Source organism: Bombyx mori, chromosome 11, assembly GCF_030269925.1.
Source record: "Bombyx mori chromosome 11, ASM3026992v2".
NCBI lineage: Eukaryota > Metazoa > Arthropoda > Insecta > Lepidoptera > Bombycidae > Bombyx > Bombyx mori.
Window position 1 is genome coordinate 16,759,273 of NC_085117.1, and position 25,303 is coordinate 16,784,575.

Consider the following 25,303-nt stretch of genomic DNA (forward strand, 5'->3'; position numbering starts at 1 on the left):
TGTAATGACTAATTAATCTAATATATAAATAAGGAAATAATAAAATAAGCAAAAACTAATAAGAAAACACACCGCGACTCGCTAGCGAGCCTGTCGCTCTGACGACTCAGTTAACTAATTCGTCAACTCGGGTTTGGTTTGCAACCCCTCCTAACCCCAAAGGGTAGGGGAGGACTGGGAACAGACACAGATGGCCAGTCTCGATGGCGCTAACGTAACTCTGTTTTATTCTTAGAATAAATTGAGTACGCAGCTATCCAGGCTGATTGACATCTACCCGCAATTAACAAATGTTAAAGAATGAAAGTGTCAATCAACTTACCTGTTCCCGAAGATAGTCGATGTTCCTGACGAATTTGCAGCGAGGTAGGCCCCTTATTTATGGTCGCCCACACGCACTCGGCCAGCGCTATTATGAGTCCGAGCACGGTGGGCGTCTATTGTTCTCTCGGCCGCCTCGCTCGCCTATTGTTTGCCTAGTCGCTCTATTAGTTGCCCGTATTGTGACTCGCTCCTGCGTTCCCACGCCAAATTAAAGACCACGAGGACCAATCTTTATTTACAAACACATATTTACAAATTTACTTATATCTATTTTTAACTATCTCTATTCACATTTATTATTTCACAACATATCCGTTTATTTGGATATTCTTTATGTCTATTTATTTTCGCTGTTCTTGGCGAACATATCTCTATTTAACTATTTACGGACATTTTTCTATTATAACTAGTCCAACCTATTACTATATTTCTATTTATTTTAAACTATTTATATCCGTCGCGAACAATATCTATATTTATTCATGTCCGTCGCGAACATCTATGGCGCGGACATTCTTAATATGAAATTGAAGTGAAGGCTTCTCAAATGATTATGAGTTTTAGATTTTGACAAACAAGTCGGTGAGGTGTGGTCAATTATAATGTCGTAAACTCTTATAGAAACTACATGTCCACGGAACAAAAGCTTTTTTTTTTTTTTATGATTGAAAGATTACTGGTGGCCCGGAGGCCTTTCCAGTTTCACCAGGACAGGTGGGCGAGCAAAGGCTCAGCCAGGAGGGGTGGGATTTGCTAACAGCTGCCCGAGCGCCTCCGAAGGAGACCTAACAACTCAAGAGTAGCTGCTTCGCGAATGAATCTACTACCGGATCGGAATCGCGACCCGCTGAGAAGATCCGGCGAGAAACTCAGCGAGCTGATTCATGGGTTAGGTTGCACGGCGAACTCTTTGTCGAGTTCGACGAGTACGGTTACCGAGGTCCCTAAGCCTGCTCCTAGAGCTGAAGGCGTCTAGTGCAAAGGTTATTGGATCTGATGGATCCGTAAGGACGTGTCTAGGGCGTCGACGGTGACTGGCTCCTGCATGATCAGGATTCGGGGAGTAGTCAGCGGCGGCTACGATAAGGCGATTATCATGACGCATAGCCTTATCGAAGTACCGTTCCGACGCTGACTTCATGTATTTCTGTATAGATTCGAGGCCCAGGTCGTCGTGTAGGTCAACGTTCCTCACGAACCACGGAGCTCCGACGGCTAACCTGCAAAAGCGGGATTGTAGAGATTGAAGGGTGTCTATGTGTGTGCGGGCCGCGTGAGCGAACACCACACTCGCGTAAGTCATGACGGGCCTTATGCAAGTTTTGTAAAGTGTCACCTTGTTCCGAAGGGACATTTTACTCCGCTTACAGATCATGGGGTAGAGTCTACCGAGAATAAACGCGGCACGGTCACGGACTGATTTTATATGCGGGCGGAATGTCATCGATGCATCCAGGGTAACGCCCAGGTACTTGACCTTCCTGACCCAGGGTATGGATTGACTAAAGAGAGTAATCGGGGGTGTGAGATTCCTCCTCCTAATACGGGAGGAAATCCGTGTGGAGCTTCCCCTCTGAAATAGCACCGCAGTACTTTTCGCTGGGTTGATGTCTATGCGCCATTTTCGGAACCACTGTCCTAGGGCTAGGGCTGCGCTCTGAAGCTTCTTCGCGATTAGGGACTTGTTTCTACTGGAATAGTAAACAGTCGTGTCGTCGGCGAATAAAGCTAAATGGGTCGGCGGCGACCGGGGAATATCGTTAACGAATAAGCTAAATAGGAGGGGTGAAAGGACAGAGCCTTGCGGGACTCCAGCTGTGAGAGGTCGTGGGGAGGAGCGGGTTCCCTCGACTCGATATCGAAAAGAGCGGTTCGACAAGAAGTCCCGTATGATGAGCACGAGACTATCCGGCACACCCATGTTGAATAGTTTGAAAATCAAACCGTTGTGCCAGACTTTGTCGAACGCTTTTGCGACGTCGAAGAAGAGAGCTCCCGTGTATAACGGTTTTGGTCGATTAAGCCCCACAAGAATGTGCTCCGTGAGGCGGTGCACCTGTTGAACGCATGAGTGATTTGTACGGAATCCGAATTGTTCATCGATGAGAATGCCCTTGGATGAGACGAAGTCTCTGAGGCGTTTGTAGAGCAGACGCTCATACAGTTTGCCTAGAGACATGAGGAGGCTAATCGGGCGGTAGCTCGTCGGATGATTTTTTGGTTTACCGGGTTTATGTATGCCGATAACGTCCGCTTCTTTCCACACCGCGGGAAAGATACAGTTCGCCATAGCGGCATTGAAAATAGATGCCAACATCACGATGAGTTGGACGGGTAGAAGTTTAATAACGCGGTTGGATATACCGTCGGAACCGGGGGAACAAAAGCTATAACTACGACAGCTTCGTGGCAGATATAACTTTAAATATACTGAGACCTTAGAACTTATACCTCAAGGTGGGTGTCGCATTTACGTTGTAGATGTCTATGGGCTCCAGTAACCACTTAACACCAAGCGGGCTGTGAGCTCGTCCACCTATTTAAGCAATAAAAAAAACTAGTCAAAATTGTGGAACCAGCTACATGTACCTACCAAAGTGATGACCACTTTAAGACGTAAAGAGAAAAAGATATTCTTCTATTCCATTGGACATTAACAACTATTACTCATAGTCAAGACATTTTCACGTATGCAAAGCAAATAGACATAACTTGAAACGGCACAATCGATATTATTGATGATCATAGCGATTTTATGGAGCATACATATTTTTGATCATAACTTTTGCGGAATCACTCACCGACACTAAGCTAGGATTTCCTCATTAGGAATGGATGCTAGAAATACACTGATAACAAGAAATATGTACAAGAAGATACCTAACACAATATAATATCACTACATAGTATAAAACAAAGTCGCTTTCTCTGTCCTTATAACCCTATGTATGCTTAAATCTTTAAAACTACGCAACGGATTTTCATGCGGTTTTTTTTAATAGATAGAGTGATTGAAGGGGACGGTTTATATGTATAACATCCATTCAATAGTGGAGAAATCAATAATAAATTACAGTTTCCGAAGCGAAGCGAGGGCGGGTCGCTAGTCTTTAATAAATAAAGATAACGACAAATACTCCGACCACAAATCGAATCGCGTCGCACAGAGCATTCCGGCTCAAACTTTGCGAGCAAACGTTATCCGATGTCATCCAAACCCAAGATTACCCTGAATTTTTAAAACAGGATAAAAATAGGCAAGGGTTGAATTATAAATTAAAGATAAACCAGATTCGGATAATTGCGATGCACCAGTAACTTCAGATAACGTAGATTTTACACTTATACGTTTATGTATGATTAGCGGCCCACTCCGGCTCCGCTCGGGTTTTCAACGATATTTGACGTTGTTTTATTATTTTAAATAAAACTTATTGCAGCACAACTATAATAGTTAGACATATGCTGTCGCGACGCTTTTTGTAAATAATAATGTGTTCTACAAAGTCGTAGTACATTATTTTATTCTATCATCAATAGTTTTCGCAGGGCACGCGATGTAATGAATATTTTAGGTAATTTTTTTACACTTTGGGTTACATAATTGGTGTTTTAGTAAGGATTCCTAATTTTTTTCAAAAAAGATTATAGCCTATGTCACTCGGAAATAGTGTAGCTTCAAAACAGTGAAATAATTTTTCAAATCGGTTCAGTAGTTTCGGAGCCTATTCAATACAAACAAACAAACGAATCTTTCCTCTTTATAATATTAGTATTCATAAGAAAATGCACGGCTTATTAAACATCATTAGCGTGTTTCTTTGAAGTTTTGTAAACTCTCAAGAAAACAATATTCTTCAAGCATACTTTCAAATTCAATATAAGTTAGCTTGTGTGTATGTGTGCATAGAAAATATTATTCTGATTTTATTATGGCTATAAACAAAAGAACGCACGAATGTGTCATCCTAGGACCGTGAGTACAGCAACTTTGTCACGTAAACGTAAATTTGGTCGCTTTGTATTCGTCACGTGTCGACAGAACGTTGCTAAGCAAGAAGGACTCAACCCACGCAACTATTAAAATAATTCATTTTCCGCAAATCTAGACACGTCGTTCATACATTTTACGAACACAAATTAAATTTTGGGTTGGACGTTCATTATCAGATATATAAAAATACTACGTTTAATTTGTTCGTATATTTTATTATTTATATATTTCACTTGACTGAATCGGTGGTGCAGTAGTTAGCGCTTCTGAGTGTTGCGCCGAGGGTCGTGGGTTCGATTTCCACATCGGGCCAATTTTCGTGTGATGAACGAATTTATTTTGCGCTTTGTCTGGGTTTTTATTATTTATATATTTCAATGGATATATGTATGTATATCAGTCTCTGGTCTCCATAACACAGATAATCTTAATTTGGATAACTGTGCGTGACTTCTTCCCGGTTTTTATTATTGTTCGTACCTGACCAGTGGTTTAACAATTTAATGCACTATTTATTTACTGACCAGTCTTTTTTTTGCTCTTTTACGCAGCCGAGCATATAGCCCACCTGATGGAGAGTGGTTACCATCGTCCGTGGACTTCAGCAATGCCAGGACAAGCCACTGCCTACTGCTAAGTACTCTCCGCAAGCCTTGTTTACAGAAGAACATGTCATAGGGCTCACGACACACCTTGGAGGGGAGTTAATTCCAAAGCCGGATGCTACATGGCAGAGAAGATCTGTGGAAACGCGTCAGTGCCAAGCCGCTCCCTACCAAGAGCCAGGCCGCTGCCTACCCAAAACCAAGCCCCTGCCTACCATATTAAACTACCCGTATTGTTAGTCCAACAAGATATGTTAGGTAAGTTGAGTAAGTTGACCAACCAATGTTGCCATGACATATGCTTTAATCTGCTACGTTGTAGGGATACGCCATTGTTGGCTGGTTACGAATAAAACATCCTGTTATACGTGTCGTAGATTGTTATATTCTCGCAAGCAACCTCAGATGTGGTTCGCGTAAACAAATGTTTCGTCGACTTGTTTGTGTACTTAAGTTTCTGTGTGTCAAAATATCTTGCAAGATATGTTGCATATAAAAAATTTACATTCCGACTTGGCGTTGTGAGAAAAAGTCCACTTTGAGAAGATGGTACGACATGAAAACCCTCTTGTCGTGGCCGCCGGTAATTACATATCCAATCCGGTGGACCGAATGATAAACAGTCGACGTCGCCCTACACACGTCATTACGGTTCCTCCCGATCAATTAACTGTGCTTTTTGGTACACCAAGCACCGGTCACCGTCCTCGCCGAAGGCGTCGCTTGCGCCGAAGGGCTCGACGAGTAAATTAACCCATAGACACCGCCCATTAAGTTTCTCGCCGGATCTTCTCAGTGGGTCGCGTTTCCGATCCGGTGGTAGATTCTGCGAAGCACTGCTCTTGCTAGGGCCAGTGCTAGCAACACTCCAGTTTGAGCCCCGTGAGCTCACCTACACACGTTAGGGTGAAGCTGATACAGCCTCTCAAGGCTATCAGCATAGGTAGGAAAAAAACACACATGATACGTCCAACTTCGTCGCGTTTAAACTGGCAATTTAAACTCCCAGTTTGAACCCCGTGAGCTCACCTACTAGTTTCGTGAATCTAGAGGTTACTAGAATAGGCTAGAGAAAAAAAAGAGAGAATATAAACTTTCTGTTCATTTGTTAAAAGTCGATTTCGTGAATTAAAATCGATTTTAGGTACATAACTGCTGATATTTTTGACTCGATTTAGTTAACTTCGTAGTCAATTTGGGAACTAGATCCGAATAAAAACCAGACTCCCGTATACCTTACCCACTCGTACCCAATTTAACAACGATTACATCTCCAAGTTCCACTTACCTTGCTTCTCCCCAATTAGCAGTATAAAATTATATAATAATATTTTCATGTGCTATGTTTGTGAAGCCAAAAAGAACTTGAATCATACATGTTTTCTTCGTTAGTTTATTTTATTGGCGGCGTTATCCCCGGATGCTTAGCAATTGCTGCGTCCCGTGGACTCAACACAAATTTGAACCCCTTGAAACTCAAGGAAATTTTAATCTGCAAACCGTACTATGCACTAGACAGAAAAAAATAATGATAAAGAAACTAGCTTTGGATTATAGTTCGAATAATTAAACGTCTTAATAATTCTATATTCAATCATCAACTAGATAGTTGATCAACTAGATAGTTGATGATATAACTATGTATAAAAATAGTACAGAAAGAAAATACCAAGGAGTACTGAGAGCAAACGGGTGATGGTGACCAAATATATGCGATACGCATTTCATTCAAATTCGGAATTTTGTCTATTAAAAAAATATATTAAAGTCAATATTTTATGTTTTCTTTCGTTAATTTCTACGTTTATATATACCACTACTTTGTTGTGTTGTATAGCTACAAAATAAGATCATTTATAAATTATCGATTTTCATATGTTTCCAGTTAGATCCTGCAAAAAGAAGAATAAAAGAAAATTTTATGTTTATTAGCTTCGCTCAGATTATAAAATATGAAGATATTGGTAACGTTAAATCTACATCAATCTAGTCGAATCTCCCCTACAATGAGTAGCACAATATTAAATCAATTCAAAGTTTGAGCAGTTACTAATAGCTAGGTATTAGACTAGACATTTCGGCCATTTAGTATTTAGCCAAAGTAGTGGCGAAATGTTTACTGTCCGGAAATTTTTCATCACAACAATGTCTTATAAAGTACTGTCGCTTATTTATTTAGGTCGGTCTAAAATCTCGGAAGCTCCTCCCGGGCTGTTTACATTGAATAAGTAACATCCCTTTGTGCGTGATATTTAGATGTGTGGGCAGGAAGCGCTTTGAACTATTCTGCGGGAACTTGACATTTTGTTCTTCGTCCATTTTGTCATGGGTCTAAATTGAAAATTCCGAATATTCGATACTATACATGCTCTGTAGTGCAACATGTTCGCTAGCTACTAGATAATCAAATATGTATAATACGATATATTTATGGGTATATATACAAAGTGAATTCAACGAATCCACCAGACTTTTGGATTGGATCGAAATAGGGACAAAATTGGGCTTTGAGTGATCGACAGTCGAAACATAGGCGAGATACAAGATTGTTTTCTTTTGTACGAAAAATGATCATGTTATAATTAATGAAAAAAACTGAGACTTACTAAATTTAATTAAAGAAAAGATAGATTACAGTAGATACAATAAATAAAATTAGTTGGCCAAAATTGCCGATTTGCAAACTACTCTAAGGAGATTGAAGCAGCGCGGATTGAATCGCATCTTCAAGTATTTATTTTACAACGTTACTGTCAATCAAGGCATTTATCGACTACATACTGAGGGCTGGTGAAATTTAAAAAAAAACATATTAATCGTGAGCAAATAACAGTTTTGATAATGGCAAAAGCGGATCAATTAAATATAAATTAATCTTAAGCAACCAATGAAATGTAATCAAATCTTAGCTGTATATTTTTTTTATGTTAATGCACTGTCGATTGCACCTATAATTGACGTGACATCTGCCATGAACTTTTGTCAATTGTTCAATGTTTTGTATTGATGATCACTTTGTTGGTGCAACTTAATAAATAAATAAATTCATATAGGTTTATTAATAGTCGATTTATATTATTTCATCGTTAAATTAAATCAAAAAGCATTTAATTTTATTATAGAAACCAGTCCATATGTGTGCATAGAGTTATTGAATGAAGTCTCAAAGACTAAAGAGTCGATCCAAATATTTCACTTAGAGCTGGAAACAGCACGTTATTTTATGACAAGAAAAACTCTCTTCATTTTTTTTTAAATATAATTGACCGCTTTCATACCAGCCGTAGTAATCTCGTTATTCGCCAGGCGCACGGGTAAAATAATTAGAACGCCATTGATTTATTTTTATTGAAAAATAATCCGTTTATTTGAAAAAAAGGTTTTGTTATTGAGTTGTTTTTAAGTAGAACAAAACATTTTACGCTGCAATGTATAAAGTTTGAACTACATGTTTTGATTTAAAATTTTAAAGGATTTTTTAACTACATACGTGGACGTGACTATGTACGTGGTCACTTGATTTTAAACTGTTATATTTGTGAAAGTGAAGCCTTAAGACTCGATATCGCCTAATGAACATGATACTAACTATACTTGTAACTATACTTGAGACCTTAGAACTTAGATCTCAGTGTGGCGCATTTACATAGTAGATGTGTATGGGTTCCACTAACCACTTAACACCAGGTGGGCTGTGAGCTCGTACACCCATCTAAGGAATAAAAAAAATTACTATGATCAGTAATTGCATTTAATAATATATGCTTTAAGCATACAATTCATCTACAAATAAATTCAATCGGCCGTTCTTAGAGTGCACAAAATTCTGTTTACCAAATAGACCAATTAATGAAATTCCCGTTCTGTAACGTTGTGGCGAAGCTTTAATCCGGTTTTCGCAATAGCCGGATCACAGTCGATTTTGAACATTGTCCCAATCAATTTTAAGCCTAAAACTATGGTTAGGCTTAAAATTGATTTGAACATAAGATTAGTTTTTTGCACAAACTATTTCCTTAAAACACAGGCGAATTTAAACCATTACCGATTTTTTTTTTACCTGATGCCTCTGGTTTAACTATGTCTCAACTCTGTTTATCGCCTCTATCTAAAAGATTATAATATTGAAATATTCGTTGATTTGTTTACATATTGTGGTATAACACGCCTTTTACCTGAACTTGGCAATCCGAAAACTTAATTTTATTTATTTTAATTTTTTATAAAAATACCTTTTTTTTTTTTTTTAACGCTGGGGAATCCATTTACGGATACCCGGTCGAGGGGGGTAACGGACCGGGTTATGTCGGACTCCGGCGCCTCCTGAGAGGAAGAAGGGGAGAAGAGAAGGGCCGAGGTCCTTCACCTCCCCCAATTTCTCACAGGAGACTACGCCTTGAAAAAGGCGCGCGAAGCACTTGCCCCGCAGAACGACTACCGACTAAACCCCATCGAGCTCCACCACACCGACTACACGAAACTTACGGTACCGCGATGCGCGCCGAAAGTCTCGCCTTAGGCGGTACCCGTACTGATGTTAAGACGGGATTTCATCCCCGGGAAAATCCCGTAGAACCTCGTCTCGGGAGACACACCGTGAGCGGCGCGCAGGAGCCACCTTGCACCGCTTCACCACCGGACCAACAGTCGAGTGCCGGGCGCCCCCGCACCCGGCACTCGATAGTCCCTACGAGGGCTGAGCGGCGGCCTCTCGCACGCGCCGTCCACCCCGCCTTCTGCGCTGAGGAGCCGAAGAGGGATCCCGTTCCCTTTCGCGCTCCTCAGCCTCACGAAGCGCCATGACCAAGTCACAGAACCCAGCCATGGCCTCCCACGAACTCCGGTCCTCTACCATGCGGGCGACGATAGCCCTCAAAGAGAGGTCCTGCCCCAACACCGCGACGAGGTTTCGCCGCGGGTGCTCCCACCGTGGGCACGCTTCTAGCGCGTGCTGGACGTCATCGTTCGGGTGCCCGCACTGGTGGCAGCCCGGATGTGGCTCCCTTATAAAAATACCTGGCGCTTAGTAAGATTATTTATTACTACATAAGCCGTACTGTTAGGTTTGTATGTATTAAATTAGACTACAGATTCCATACATGAATGTTTTGTAAATCATGTTACATCTTTTTCGATGATGTAGTATCTATATATTAATACGTGAAGCAAAAACTTTGTATCCCTTTTGACGAAAATTGCGCGGACGGAGGAGTATGGAATTTCCCACACATATAGAGAATATAGAAGAGAAGTGCAAAATGCTAATATTATTTTAAAATAATGCATAAAAGATACATTAAATCAATAAAGAAAACATTACACACACTACATACCATGTATTTGACGCACACACGCACACGTACTATTTATTGTCAAACTTTTGTTCTTGACGTCTGTGGTCAAATTGAGAATAGATTAAATATTGTTTGTCTTTATTAATATTTTTTTATAGTGTAGCCTTGGCGAAATTTGTGATTATAGACGTATAAAATACAATCATAACAGTGTACAAACTTATTATACAATTCCAATTAATTATAGTCGAATTTTGACTACTGCGGGACCTATAGTTTCGTATTAATTATCCTTCGCACTTGGTCCAAATTCGACCAAAATCGTTGACATCTCAGAACTAAATTACATAATTATAAATACTTTTAAGGTTTTTCCTCGTGTTTTTTATTGTCATTTTATTATTTGCGACGTTTCGAAAACATTACAGTTCTTGTTCTTGTTCTGTGGCCAATAGACGACTGTGAACGTCGAAAATAATATAAACCAAATTAAATAGCAATAGTAGTGAAACTTTTTCGTCTGTGTGTTGCATGTCGCGTGACGGTCGGCCGCAGAGACCGTGTAGTGTATAGACTATTACTCATTTGTACCAGTGCTCCACGCTATTTTGTTTTTGTTTTTGTCAGTGTTTAATGTAAATCTTATACCTTTAAGCGAGCAATTCTCGTATATATATACATAATCTGAATCTCGGAAACGGCTCCAACGATTTTTATAAAATTTAGTATACAGGGGATTTCGGCGGCGATAAATCGATCTAGCTACGTTTTATTTTCAGAAAATGTTATTTTATTCGTGTTTTTAATAATCAACTTTATGACTCTTTCCGACATCTTTTGGCGAATAATAATACAATTTTTCATAATTGAGAGCAACTAACTGTTTTTAAAACACAATAACACTAAAGCTATTTCAGCAGACGGCGTTGTTAAGCCACCCGAAGCCAATGAGTGTTTGGTTTAAGGTTAGACCAAGAAAATGGTTTGTTATTTATATTATTTGTGTCTTTTTAACACAGTTTTTAACTCACTAAAGATGCCTAAGCGATCTTGGAAAAAACATACATTCGGTCATCGTCTACTGTTGTTTGTCAGAGTTAAATGTCTATAATGTGAAAAAAAGTTTTACCGTGGTTTCATAAAACCACACAATCCTTTTTAATTATGTCTACGACTAACGAAATCTGAACAATAAATATTAAAGACCAAGGGAATCTTTGCGACCGTTCGCCTGGTTTTTTTATAGTTTTTTTTTTTTATAAATTGATCGGAACGACAAAGTCTGTGATTTTGGCGTGGTGATTAATATCTTTGCACGTGTGCAAATCATTTTGCGTGTTTCCCCGTGCCATTTTCTTCTTCGCCTCTTTCTTCATTACTGAAAGTCGTGTCCCTGAAACTTGACCGTGGCCTGTCTCGTGAGCTGTTTCCACTTCGACCGGCCCTCAGCTTTCGGCTTCCTCATGGCGGTTGCAACTGATACTCCTCCGACTGCGACTCCGCATGGAATATCGTTAGGCAGTTAATAAGAAATCGTTGAGACTTAAAAGATTAGACGTTGGACTGTGTCCGTTTTCTAGTTCTATACGACTTCCCTAAAAAAGGGCTCGCAACTTATAAACCTAAATTCCTTAAAATTTACAATTCTACGTAGTCGATGGTCGGGAGCATGATGCGTATAAGCCCACATTAGGTATATCACAATATAAGATAATACATATGGTTCACGATAATCACTTTTATCTAGATCGTGAGCTCGTTGACAATAAAAAAAAATCATTTTGACCTCAATGTTCAAGGTTCCGCGGCTATTTGACAAAACCCGTTATATGTGTAAATATTCGTTCCGATTCACAGAAAAACGCCTCGCTACCACGAAATTATTGGTTTAGGAGATTGCCGCGTGATTCAGATGTTACATTACATCCAAATATGGGAATTACGTCAATGTAAATACCGAATACTTTTGACGTCATCCTATACAAATACTAAACAAAAAAAACCTAATTTCGTTTTATGTCAAGACAGTAACAGTGAAGCTCTGCACAATTGATTGTTGTCTGGCTACCGTCAACCGGAGACATTCGGAACCAATTAATCCGATTAGCAAACGTAAAATCCCGTAACGTTGATTTCGTTCTGGCTCTTTTCAAGCCAACATTAATAGATACATAGATTATTTATTTTGTGTTACATAAATATATGCACTATAAAAGTCCGTGCCCATAAGTAGTCCGTTTATTATCCCAATGACATTTGACGCGTCGCGATCCCGCCAAAAATATTAAGCTCACGGCCCTGCCACATAATCCTTTAGCCATACATTTTATTCAATGCCCCCACTATAATTTTTTGATCTGCAAATTTTTTAAGGATTTCACTAGATGTGTTAAAAAAAAACATTGTGTAAATGACCTTGTTAATTGTGATGTTTCTTTGTGATATTCAATAATTTTACATTCTTGTAATGAGTCTTTCGAGATAACATAGAAGTTTGCTCTGAAATTCTCTGGGAGGACACTGTCAATAAGCATAGTGGTTTGAGGAAATAGGGCTGAAATCAAGCCCGGTAGCGATAATCCCATGGCTAAAAAGACACGAAGGGATAATCCCAAATATTCATCAGGATTCAAGGAGCATTTGGTTAAAAATACAGATCTCTTCGTCAGATCTGATTAGATGTTCGGATATGCGGCTGTAGTTTCGGGCTTCTACAACCACGTCCCTATCCGTCTATATTTCTAATTTTAATTGTCAAGAGCTATCTTAATTTCCTAATGAAATTACTGTTAGTAGGGCGTTTTATGAGCGAACACGGGTAGGTACCACATCGCTGCTTATTTTTGCCGTGAGGTACTAGTGTGTAGCAGTTTGAGGAGTAGGGCAGCTGTTGTACTGTAAAACTGACACTTAGCACTCATGACTCAATGTGGCTCATTTACGTTGTTAATGTCTATGAGCCGTGAGCTAGTCCAGTTTTCCAATCACTAAAAAATATATCAAAACCCAAGATTGGATTTTTAATCTATGTAAGCATTTTCAGTACTGAACAATTCAAAGGAACAATTTAGCCCCCTCACTCCTATTTCAAATTACCATTAATCTAATGCGCAAGAAGTTACACGTAATATTCGCTGACGACACAAATTACTGAAATTCCTGTCCCTCGAACTACATACCTGATGTTGCTACATGAAAATTCAAGTTCAAACGTACACCAGCCGCTTATCGTGCACAAAAACAAATTATAGACATAAACCGCTCCCTATCAACCGGCGACATCTTGAACAGGTTAATCCGGCTTTTAGCTGCGGAAACCGGGTAATGGCGTCGCTTCGTTTCACATCGTTATCTTATTGATGTAACGACTAGATTTTTGTTTGATTAGAAGTTTTGCATATTTAAACAGCTTTCGTATGAGACAAGTCATATTCTCAATAACATCGTGTAATAAAAAATCAAACCCGCAAAATTATAATTTGCGAAATTACTGGTGGTAGGACGTCTTATGAGTCCGCACGGGTAGGTACCACCACCCTGCCTATTTCTGCCGTAAAGCAGTAATGCGTTAGAAGGATGGGGCAGCCGTTAATAACTATACTGAGACCTTAGAACTCATATCTCAAGGCGGGTGGCAGCATTTACGTTGTAGATGTCTATGGGCTCCCGTAATCACTTAACACCAGTATGTCCACCCATCTATGCAATAAATAAAATCTTGTAAACTTCAACAACACAAGCGTCCAACGAACTACCAGAGAAGCCCTTATCAGACATTTGTAGCGTTGAATTTAGAAAGTGCAAAACTGGAATACATAAGAACCATAATACATAAAACATAATAAATAAAAACCATGAAAATAATAAAAATAAAAAACCATTTTTATATCTTATCGCAATTACTGTAATATTAACTGTGTTATTGTACACACAGAATAAAGAAAATTATTAAAATTACCTAATTATTTTTATAGCAGCAGTTAATTTTTTTATTACACCTTTGCCTTGCCACCAGCAGTGCGGAGATCGAAATCGTATTCTGCACATTCAGATTTATGAACAGACAAACTAGTGTCATGAACATCCTTTGAACATAATTTAAGACTAGAGCAGACGGTTCCATAATGAATGGTCGCCGATACGATGAGACACAGAATACCCATGGGCATAGTCGAGACGCTATCTAACCTTAATAAAGAAGTAATACAGTACCTACAAAGCGACATAACTTCTAAATAAACGAAAGAATTTCCATTCGTGACATACGACAGTGAAGAACTCAATGTCTAATATGAACTGTGAAGATTTGGCGGGTTTTTTTTTAAATCGATACATATTTTGTTTTTAATACTACGAGTAAACTATTTATTCTTAATGCAAAACAAATTTAATTAATAATTAGTTAGTTTGAATCTTAAAATCAAGAATGGCTTCGAAATTTTGCTAACGCCAATTTTCCCGGCGTTTTCAGCAATGGCAGCTTAGAGCCGGATAATCTGGCTGCAAACGCGTACCCGGTAATGGCATGATAAACATTACGTCGAGGCATTAATTAAATATGGTAATTAATACTTGACAACACTATGAAATTTTCATGAATCCGCATCGAACATTGGTGTGGAAATTTGTCTTTTTATCTAGATCGGTACGTAATAAATATTTTTGTTTAATTTACTAGTTTATTGTATGAATTTATATTTTAATAAAACGCTTTTAATAAAACTAGAGGTCCCGCAGTAGTCGAAATTCGACTATAATTAATTGCGATTGTAGGTTTGTACACTATTATGATTGTATTTTCAAAGACTATTACATCTATAATCACAAATTTCGCCAAGACTATACTATAGAAAAATATTAATAAACACAAACAATATTTAATCTATTCTCAATTTGAGAACAGATGTCAAGAACAAAAGTTTGACAATAAATAGTATGCATGCGTGTGTGCATCAAATACATGGTATGTAGTATGTGTAATGTTTTCTTTATTGATTTAATGTATCTTTTATGCATTATTTGAAAAAAATATTAGCATTGTGCACTTCTTCTCTATATTCTCTATAAGTGTGGAAAATTTCATACTACTCCGCCCGCGCAATTTTCGTAAAAAGGGATACGAAGTTTTTGCTTCACGTATTAATATATAGACTTAGAACACAGCTTAATCACTCAGAGATCATTTGCCGTGTAATTGAATTAATTTCGCCTGATCATCGTTTAAGTACAAATGAGATGGCATTTCAGACCTTATTTTTGTTGCTTCCATTTTTTTTATTACTTAGACCATATTATATTAAACAAATATACGATTTTATTGTCAGAGCCAGTTAAAACTATGCTCCTTTTACAGTTTAATCTTTTGTGTTAATCGCATTAAATTTGTAATTCAGAAAGGATAAAACACATTGTATTTTCCCGGTTTAAAATGTATTTTTTTTCTACTCACTGATCTATAAACCACTAGTCGATTTGAAGATCCATCGGTACATAAGATCAGGAATCAGCTAACATTACCCATTACTGTAGCAGATATATCCGGTGTTACCCGGGTCATGTTATAATGAAAGGTATCGTGTGTGTTGATCTTGGATACAAACTATTTATGTGTAAAATGATAGCCATACCGATGATGAGGATGATTCTATACTACAATCCGAAATGGATGAATGCTTCGCGGCAAAAATAGGTGGGACGGTGGTACCTACCCGTGTGTGTGGGCTTACTATATCAGTAGTATCAGTAATTACATTACACAAATTAGAAATTTTGCGGCAATTATTTTTATTACACAATACACTAATTATGAAATTACATTAGAAAAAATGGTAGCCGTCTGCGGCATTCGACCATTGAGTCTAGACGCTCAGTTTGAGTAGACCGAGCGTCTTATCTTTTAAGCCAATACGACTTCGATATTGGGATGAGAACTTTCGGCGCAGCTTCCTGAATTCTTTTTGAATAGATAGGTAATCCATATATTATTCTGCACGTACATAATATGTTTTTTTTTTATTGCTTAGATGAGTGGACGAGCTCACAGCCCACCTGTTGTTAAGTGGTTACTGGAGCCCATAGACATCTACAACGTAAATGCGCCACCGACCTTGAGATATAAGTTGTAAGGTCTCAGTATAGTTACAACGGCTGCCCCACCCTTCAAACCGAAACGCATTACTGCTTCACGGCAGAAATAGGCAGGGCGGTGGTACCTACCCGTGCGGACTCACAAGAGGTCCTACCACCAGTAAACAAGAGGTCCTACCACCAGTAAACAAGAGGTCCTACCACCAGTTATCTACCAATTAAATATATATCTACCTAACTATATCTATTTCATATGTCTACATAGTGTATGCTCGGGTTAATGGATTAAACAGAACTATTACAGCCCTACTGGTAGTGAATAACCAATTAACATTATCTTTCACAAGAGAATTATTGAATGTTTCAGCACATACATTTTTTCATTAAAGCCACAAGAAAATTCCTCTTCTGTATAACTAATATTTAACTTCGTTAATCATTTCAGAAGATTAAGGAAAATTATGAGTAGGTCAAAACAATGAATTGTGAATTCAACGTACATTTTAACACTCACACATATCCAGCGGCGGCGTAAGGCGTGGGTGACGTGTACCACTGCCCCCGATCTCGCGGAACGAGGGGCCTCACCTCAAAACCCACAGATATATAGATAGTCTCACCAAAAAATAAAAAAATATTCTATTCGTAAGGCCACTTTTGGCTTTTATACAGGCCTTTAATCTGTTTGGCCACGAATCTATAAATTTACGCACTGTTTCCAAGGGAATTTTCTCCACTGCTTGCTCCAAAAATATTTTAAGAGACTCAATGTCGCTGTGTCGTTTAAAGCAGGCCATGTCCTCTAAAACTGACTATAATTTGAAGTCTAAAGGGTTGAGATCTAGGCTAGATGAGAGCCAGTGTTCAACTCTTATAAATTCCGGAACGTTGGTTTCAAACCAGGCTTGGGTAGTTCGTGCCTTGTGACCAGGTGCAGAGTTCTGCTGGAAAGTCCATGGTATATTTTTAAAAAGTGTATTGCTGAGAGGTTTCACGTTACAACGTGACCCAAGACTGTATCTTGATGCACTTTGGCTGAAGTTTTTACTCCTTTTTTACAAAAATGTACTTTTGTGACTCCTTGATAAGACACGTCCCGCCAAACCATCACTAACGTAGGATGATGACCACTCTTTAAATCACTTTATAATTTAATTATCTTCATAATTCTAATCGCTATATATATAAGGCTATAAGAATTTCACAGGGAACAATAAATAGAGCAGGGATGGGGCCTCCCGAAATATAAATCGCCCACATCAAATTAAGATCCTGCTCCGCCACTGCACACATCATAAAAACGTAATGTGTTTCCGTACATAAAGTTCCTTGCGTGGGCATTCTGTAGTGCACAGAGTAACATGCCTTTATCGCTTTGATAATTCACATGTAGCAAAGGTCGGAGGGCGAATGACGTTGAAAGCGTCGTGAGCACTGAAGGATGTTTACGGAAGATACTTACCTAGTTTATTTAATGAGATTAAAAGGTACAGGCTAGTTTATAGGATACCCTTTTAAACATAGACCCACACAAACACAAAATGAGATGAGCGTCATGTTACGTTTTAGTACAATCTGTGCTTTTCGCAACTGAGGAATATTTTAAAATTGTTAAAAAATTTAAACATATAGGTAATCTAACACTCTGCATAAATGGACAATCAAAACAGGAAATTATAGTTATGTTTCGTAATATAGTCAAACACGTGTTAAAGTTCTAATTCTACAACATTGAAATTCAATTATCTCACGATGTATTTTCTATGAAACAAGAAATTGCCATGTCAATCGATTGCGAAAAATATTTCTTAAGCACAAAATAATTACTGTCTCACGAAAAGGTATGTACTGAAATTTATATTAAACTAGCGACCCGCCCTCGCTTCGCTTCGGAAATTGTAATTTATTATTGATTTCTCCACTATTTAATGGATGTTATTATACATATAACCCTTCCTCTTCAATCACTCTATCATTAAAAAAACCGCATCAAAATCCGTTGCGTAGTTTTAAAGATTTAAGCTTACATAGGGATAAGGACCAGAGAAAGAGACTTTATTTTATACTATGTAGTGATAAATACAGAACATCAAACAGAAGCCACCGAGATACCTAGTGTTAAGCTAAACTAAGAGGCACCAAACTTGCTAGTGGTACAATCAAAGGATTGCCCTATTTAAGTTACGACCTAGCTGTTATGAGACGTGTTTCTTAATTACCAATATCGATATTAAACAACATATTCGCAACACGAGTTTGACACATAAACCCTTCCGAAACGAACAGCTGCGCTAATAGTGATGGGTAATCTATCAATTTTGCAGCTCAACGATCAAAGGTGTGGTGATAACATCAAACTCGATTATACATATATGTACCTCGAATAATTTCTGTGACACGGACACCCCTACGATTTGTCAACGTCGCACTCGCGTCGCGAGTTTTGCCGTCGTGGAACGCGATTCGAGAATATTCTTCCCGCGATTCGTTCGCGCGTCAATCTATAACATTAATACGTGAAGCAAAAACTTTGTATCCCTTTTTTACGAAAATTGCGCGGACGGAGGAGTATGAAATTTTCCACACTTATAGAGAATATATGGAAGAAGTGCACAATGCTAATATTTTTTTCATAATGCATAAAATATAAATAATGCATAAAAGATACATTAAATCAATAAAGAAAACATTACACACACTACCATGTCTTTCACACACACGTATAATCTTTGTTTATTGTCAAACTTTTGTTATTGCTTAAAGTCTGTAGTCAAATTGGAATAGGTTAGTATTGCTTATCTTTAATATTACGAGTATTTGTCTATAGTGCAGTCTTGGCGAAATATGTAACAATAGGACCATAATAATATTGAAACTTATAATTTCAATTAATTATAGTCGAATTTCGACTACTGCGGGCCCACTAGTATTGACTAATTGGCCGAACTCGAACTTAGATGATGACGGCTGTAGTTTTTGTTTCTAACGAATGAGATTGATTTCGTTCCTTGATTTATTAGCGAATCGAGTTACAATTCACTCTAAATGTCAATTCGATTAGTGAGAAAATGATCGATTTATTCAGGCTAATTTTTCAATTATGAAAACTCCTTTTACGATTAGTTCTCGATTTAAATTTAATTTGTGTTTTTATTGTATAAATTGCTGAATGAGGTTCACGGCTTCCCGAGTGTTTTCACGATAACCATTACCTTGCAATTGCGAATCAGTTGCATCATCTGGTAATGGGGCATTAAATCAAAGACAGCGTGTTCCTTATCGTGTTATCGTAGTAAGAGTAATAGGCACGTGATATATTCGGCTACAGAAATGGTAATCATTGAACGTCAACGCTTCGGCCAGATGGCAAGGAATTCGCAATTTGGTTCCACGGCGCATTGTCATCGCCCACGTTTGATTTATTGCTAGGGTTCGAAATTGTGATGTGACGATTATTAAAATATTTTCTATAGTTTTATGCACGTGGTCATAAACATTATAAATATTATATTTTGTGTGAGAGAGAGACAGAGAGAGATGTTTAATATACTTTTTTAAATAATATTTCTTAATAATTTATTTTTAAGTACCCTAGAAGTTTCAATTTTTAACAATTTACTAAACATTTTCTTATTTTTTAAATGTCTGGACCAGCTCACGGCCCAACTGGTGTTAAGTGATTTCCAGAGCCCACAGACATCAACAAAGTAAATGCCACCTTGAGACATGAGTTCTAAGTCTGAGTTAAATAGCACAACGGCTGCCACACCCCTCAACCCTTCAAACGTTGATGTATGTAAAGCCTGTCTTTGCTTGTGTTCGAGAATCTATGCATTAGTGCTACTTTTATCCGATTAAGTCCGAACTTACTCGATGCCTCGGAACAGTGTGGTTAGTGCGAGTTTTTTAACGTCCTCGATAGCGTAAAAGTTAACAAAAATTTGTATGCAGTTGGAACAGCGCCCCTGGCGGCAAACGTAGGCAAACTTTCCAACTCCATACAAATTGAGTTAACTTTTACGCTATCGTGAACGTTAAAAAACTCGCACTAAACACACAGATTACTTATAATAGTACTTAGTGAGATTCAATAGTATCATAGTAAGATTAATTATTAATCAGCGCTCTACAGCCGATACACGATCAATTTGAACAAAGCGTATCGCGTTTTTACCAATTCAAAGTATCATCTTATGGAACGAAAAACATTTATTTATCAAACAATCTGTCTCGGCAACTGTGAATCTTGTTTTTTTTTATTTTTTATTTCTTAGATGGTTGGACGAGCTCACAGCCCACCTGGTGGAGCCCATAGACATCCACAACGTAAATGCGCCACCCACCTTGAGATATAAGTTCTAAGGTCTCACGTATAGTTACAACGGCTGCCCCACCCTTCAAACCGAAACGAATTACTGCCTCACGGTAGAAATAGGCAGGGTGGTGGTGCCCACCCGCGCGGACTCACAAGAGGTCCTACCACCAGTAAAAAATTTGATCCTAACAAATTAATTATACATTCTTTTCGAGAGATGAACAAGTGATATCAGATCTTTTTGGGGGAAACTTCTAGAATGATGTCGTATAAATTGTTTTAACTAAGAACAGATAAGACTAAGCAGTTTTAATTGCGGCGATAGAAATACCCTCCTTGACAGTACAGCAAGTCTTAGTGTAGGTTTAAGACAAATTGAAATACAGTAACTTACCGGTGTAAATTTATTATTAATGATTTTAAAACAAATTAACAACGTCCGCAAAAAAATATATTTAAATGTTCACCTGTCAAATTATTCTTAATTATTGTTACGCGTTGGGGTTCGGGATAAATAAAAATTCTACCGGAGTACAATTTAAAACTGTATTCAACACTTAGAACACTTAAAACACTCAACAAATACTTTAAAACTCTGAATCCGCTTCCTCCGCTTCGCTTCAGGTGATCCGTTCGCTCTTTCGCATCCAGTAGTTCCGATTGCTAACTAACTGCGTGCCATCTCTGCAACGCTTTTATAGCCGATACCACTTCCCTAGAATTATCGAGAATATTCCACACATTTCTAGTATAGTGTTTCCGCTATCTGACAATAGATGGCGTTGTACTTCTTGAGCGTTCAATGTGCTACTAGATCCTTCGAAATTCGTTCGACTATTCGGCGATAGATGGCGTTACTCTTACCGGCGTAACATTATGTATCACACAAAAAAAGACGAATATTAGCTCGAAGTCTTGCCTTTTGTTTCACTTTGGGTTTTATTCATTTCATTTCTATAATAAGAAACCGATGATATAATCGTTCGGGTTAATGAAAAGTGTAAATCTATTCAAAAATAATAGGTGTGAGGCGAAGCCATTAGCATAGTCTGAATTATACTAAGACTCGCGAAGACCGATGAAAAAAGCACTCGAAAAATCGTGTGATTTTCACGTTAAACGAAAAAATAACAACAGCTTCATTATGGTAATAAAGTCAGACAAACGAGCCAATCTGTTGTGCCACAATCGCGTTTTACACCTCTGGCCGCATTTTGTTTTACGATTTTCCAATAATCGTAAAAACTTCTGAACGATTCCAAATTACGTAACTTAAGTTTCAAGTAATGGGACATTATGAATATTTCAAGGTAATTTTCGTTCTTATGATGCGGTTAAATTTTCATAGATATATGGGCCGTCGTCGCGTGATTCGTAAACACATAATACACGTTAAAAAATGATCTGCGTTTTAAAAAGCAAATTAGTTTAAGTTGAAGAATTAAGTTTAACTAGAGGTCCCGCAGTAGTCGAAATTCGACTATAATTAATTGAAATTATAAGTTTGAACATTATTATACTTCTATACTCACAGATTTCGCCAAGACTTAATACACACTATAGACAAATGATGTTAAAGACAAACAATATTAATCTATTGTCAATTTGACCACAGACCTTCAACAATGACAAAAGTTTGACAATAAACACTGAGTATATGTGTGTGTATATGTGTTGACTCAAATATATAGTAGAGTGTGTAATGTTTTCTTTATTTAGTTAAGGTATCTTTTATGCATTATTTTAAAAAAATATTAGCATTGTGCACTTCTTCTCTATATTCTCTTTAAGTGTTGAAAATTTCATACTCCTCCGTCCGCGCAATTTTCGTAAAAAGGGATACCATCTGTAAAAAGCAAATTAATACGTGACTCACCGAAATAGCCCTACATAGTGTTTCGCAGAGCAAAGTCCTTTTTTTTCATTGCTTAGAGGGATGGACGAGTTCACAGCCCACCTGGTGTTAAGTGGTTACTGGAGCCCATAGACATCTACACCGTAAATGCGTCACCCACCTTGAGATATAAGTTCTAAGGTCTCAAGTATAGTTACAACGGCTGCCCCACCCTTCAAACCGAAACGCATTACTGCTTCACGGCAAAAATAGGCAGAGTGGTGGTACCTACCCGTGCGGACTCACAAGAGGTCCTACCACCCGTAGAAGTGTTGTGTAGTAGTTTATGGCGCTCTTTTTTAAATCTTTCCTCATGCTATTATGGCACCACCTTAATTGGTTCCTTTTCAGCAACACTTTTTAATAAACTGACATGGTGCTCCTTACTTCTACTCTCCATAGTTTCATATTAAAATATATATAAAAAAACAATTCTTTATGGACACTGTACTGAAACGCAAAAATTACTATATAACTTTTTCTTTTTATCTAATTTTAGCCTTGGCTGTATGTGCTACGTCCCATTTGCCTATTGACAAGGACCAAACAACCAAAGAGATGCCTCAGTCTAAAATTAACCAATAAAGAAGGTTTCTTCTACTTTTTTATTGCCTTGAAGTCAGTTATATATAGATTTCAAAAAACCTTGAGGTTTATCAATATAATATGATATTGTGATTTTTTTTATAAAAGGAACTACCATTTTATTTTCTATTAAATCATAAAAGTGGTTTACCCTAAGGCCCTTCAAGCGAAACAAAGAGAATGAAATGTTTTGTTCTAAACAAGCTTTCTTCTTTAGAAGAGTTTTTTTTTAATACTTTCAAAATATATTTAAATTTACAGATGTGTATTTGCTTTTAATCAACGCAGAAATAAAACATAACAGACTAGATCAAATGACATTGAGGTTAAACGAACGAAACACTTGTAAATGAATTTAACTTAGAGCAAGCAACTCATTAAAAATAACCGCGAATGTAAATTTTATTAGACAGATTAGAGATGAAAGCCGACCCGTTGTGGAGTTTATTTATTCATAGGTATGAATGAATGTTGGCATTAATTAAAACAATGCTCATTTCGTTCGAAATACGTTCCAAAATTTAATTTAGGACTTTCGTCTATACTAATATTATAAAGCTGAAGAGTTTGTTTGTTTGAAGGCGCTAATCTCAGGAATTACTGATCCGATTTGAAAAATTATTTCAGTGTTAGATAACCCATTTATTGAAAAAGAGGATATATAATATCACGTTAAGACTAATACAAGCGGAGCACCAATAAATAATGTTTCAAAATCGGGTTTTTGTTCCCTTTTGAGAGCTTCCGCTGCGTGCACTGAAGAAACGGTTAAAGTTTCTGTAAAATAATCTATGACAGAATAGTTCCCCTTTAAAAGATCTAAAAAAAAAGTCCGCGACAGCATGTCTATATGTTAAGGTTGATTCACTATAACGTTTTTTATGCTAATTTGTTCTAAAATAAAGCATTATTTGTGAACTATTATTCGAAGTCGCGGGCAAAAGCTAGTTTCTAGATAAAATAAACAGTAGTAAATTTCAAATTGTTCTAGATTAAGTTTCCACCGCGTACCACCTCAAAAGTGAGTGTCTATATTCAAGTTCTACTGCACGGGCTAAAGTAACTAATTAATACAAGATTATAAGCTTATCTATATATTAATACGTGGCAAAAACTTTGTACCCCTTTTTACGAAAATTATGCGGACGGAGGAGTATAAAATTTCCCACACTTATAGAGAATACAGAGAAGGAGTGCAGAATGTTAATATTTTTTTAAATTATGCTTAAAAAATACATTCAATCAATAAAAAAACATTACACACACCATGTATTTGACACACACACGCATGTATACTATTTGTTTATGAGTCTGTGGTCAAATTGAGAATAGATGAAATAATTTTTGTCTTTATTAATATTTGCCTAAAGTGTAGTCTTGGCGTAATCTGTAATTATAGAAGTACCTATAACAGTCTTTAACAATAGAATCATAATAGTATACAAACTTACAATTACTATTCATTATAGTTGAATTTCGACTGTGTACCGGGGGACCATTAGTCTACTCAAATACGTCATAAAATATTGTAACAATCAAAGGTTCACTCACCCCAACATGACAAGTCTGAAGCAGTTCTTTGGTGGAGGCGCGCTTTCCTCGCAGGCTTGGGGCAGAGGTACACTCGGCCCCGGAGACCGCTCAGGTTCCGACTCCTCCACTCCAGCCCCACGTCGGCACAACCACGACGCCCCACACTTATCACGAGCATCTTCAGACGGCGCGGCAAACTGGCATTTCCTCGGCGACCGTTGCCGTCCAGTCGACAACGACGATTTCAACGGCGACGGCGGAGCCCTGACCGGACTCGGGGAAGCTCTGACGGGCGACGTAGACTTCACAGGCGAAGACTGCAGCGCCAAACTGCCACGCTCAGCTCCGTTCGACATTTCCTTTATCTCAATACGAAACTGTTCATCATTTATCTAAGCTGTTCGTTTTCTCTTTTTTGTCATATCTCAGGGCCCGGTGTGAATGATTAATGGTGTAGGCGAAATAAAGATTTTGCTCCGGAATAAATGTATGTCTATTTTATTGGGATTAATTGAAATCAAATAGTAATCTGTGTCATATAAAGATATATATATCATTTAATAGCTCACTATCAGGGATATAATAATATTTTTTAAGAGATTTTGTTACCTGGTAACTAAGACCTTTAAGTCATGTCTTATTTTACTTAATATTCTTATTTTCATGAAAAAT

The 25,303-nt window shown here is 37.7% G+C and overlaps 1 protein-coding gene across 1 annotated transcript in view; it reads right to left on the bottom strand.

Moving 5' to 3' along the window:
- The window catches only part of LOC105842521 (GTP-binding protein Rhes), a 64,746-nt gene extending 39,661 nt beyond the window's left edge, over nt 1-25,085 (bottom strand). The window contains exon 1 of the mRNA XM_021352390.3: nt 24,650-25,085. Within this exon, the coding sequence (XP_021208065.1) occupies nt 24,650-24,987 (338 nt within the window). The 5' untranslated portion in view covers nt 24,988-25,085. The remainder of the gene's footprint in view (nt 1-24,649) is intronic.
- Between the last annotated feature and the right edge of the window lie 218 nt (nt 25,086-25,303).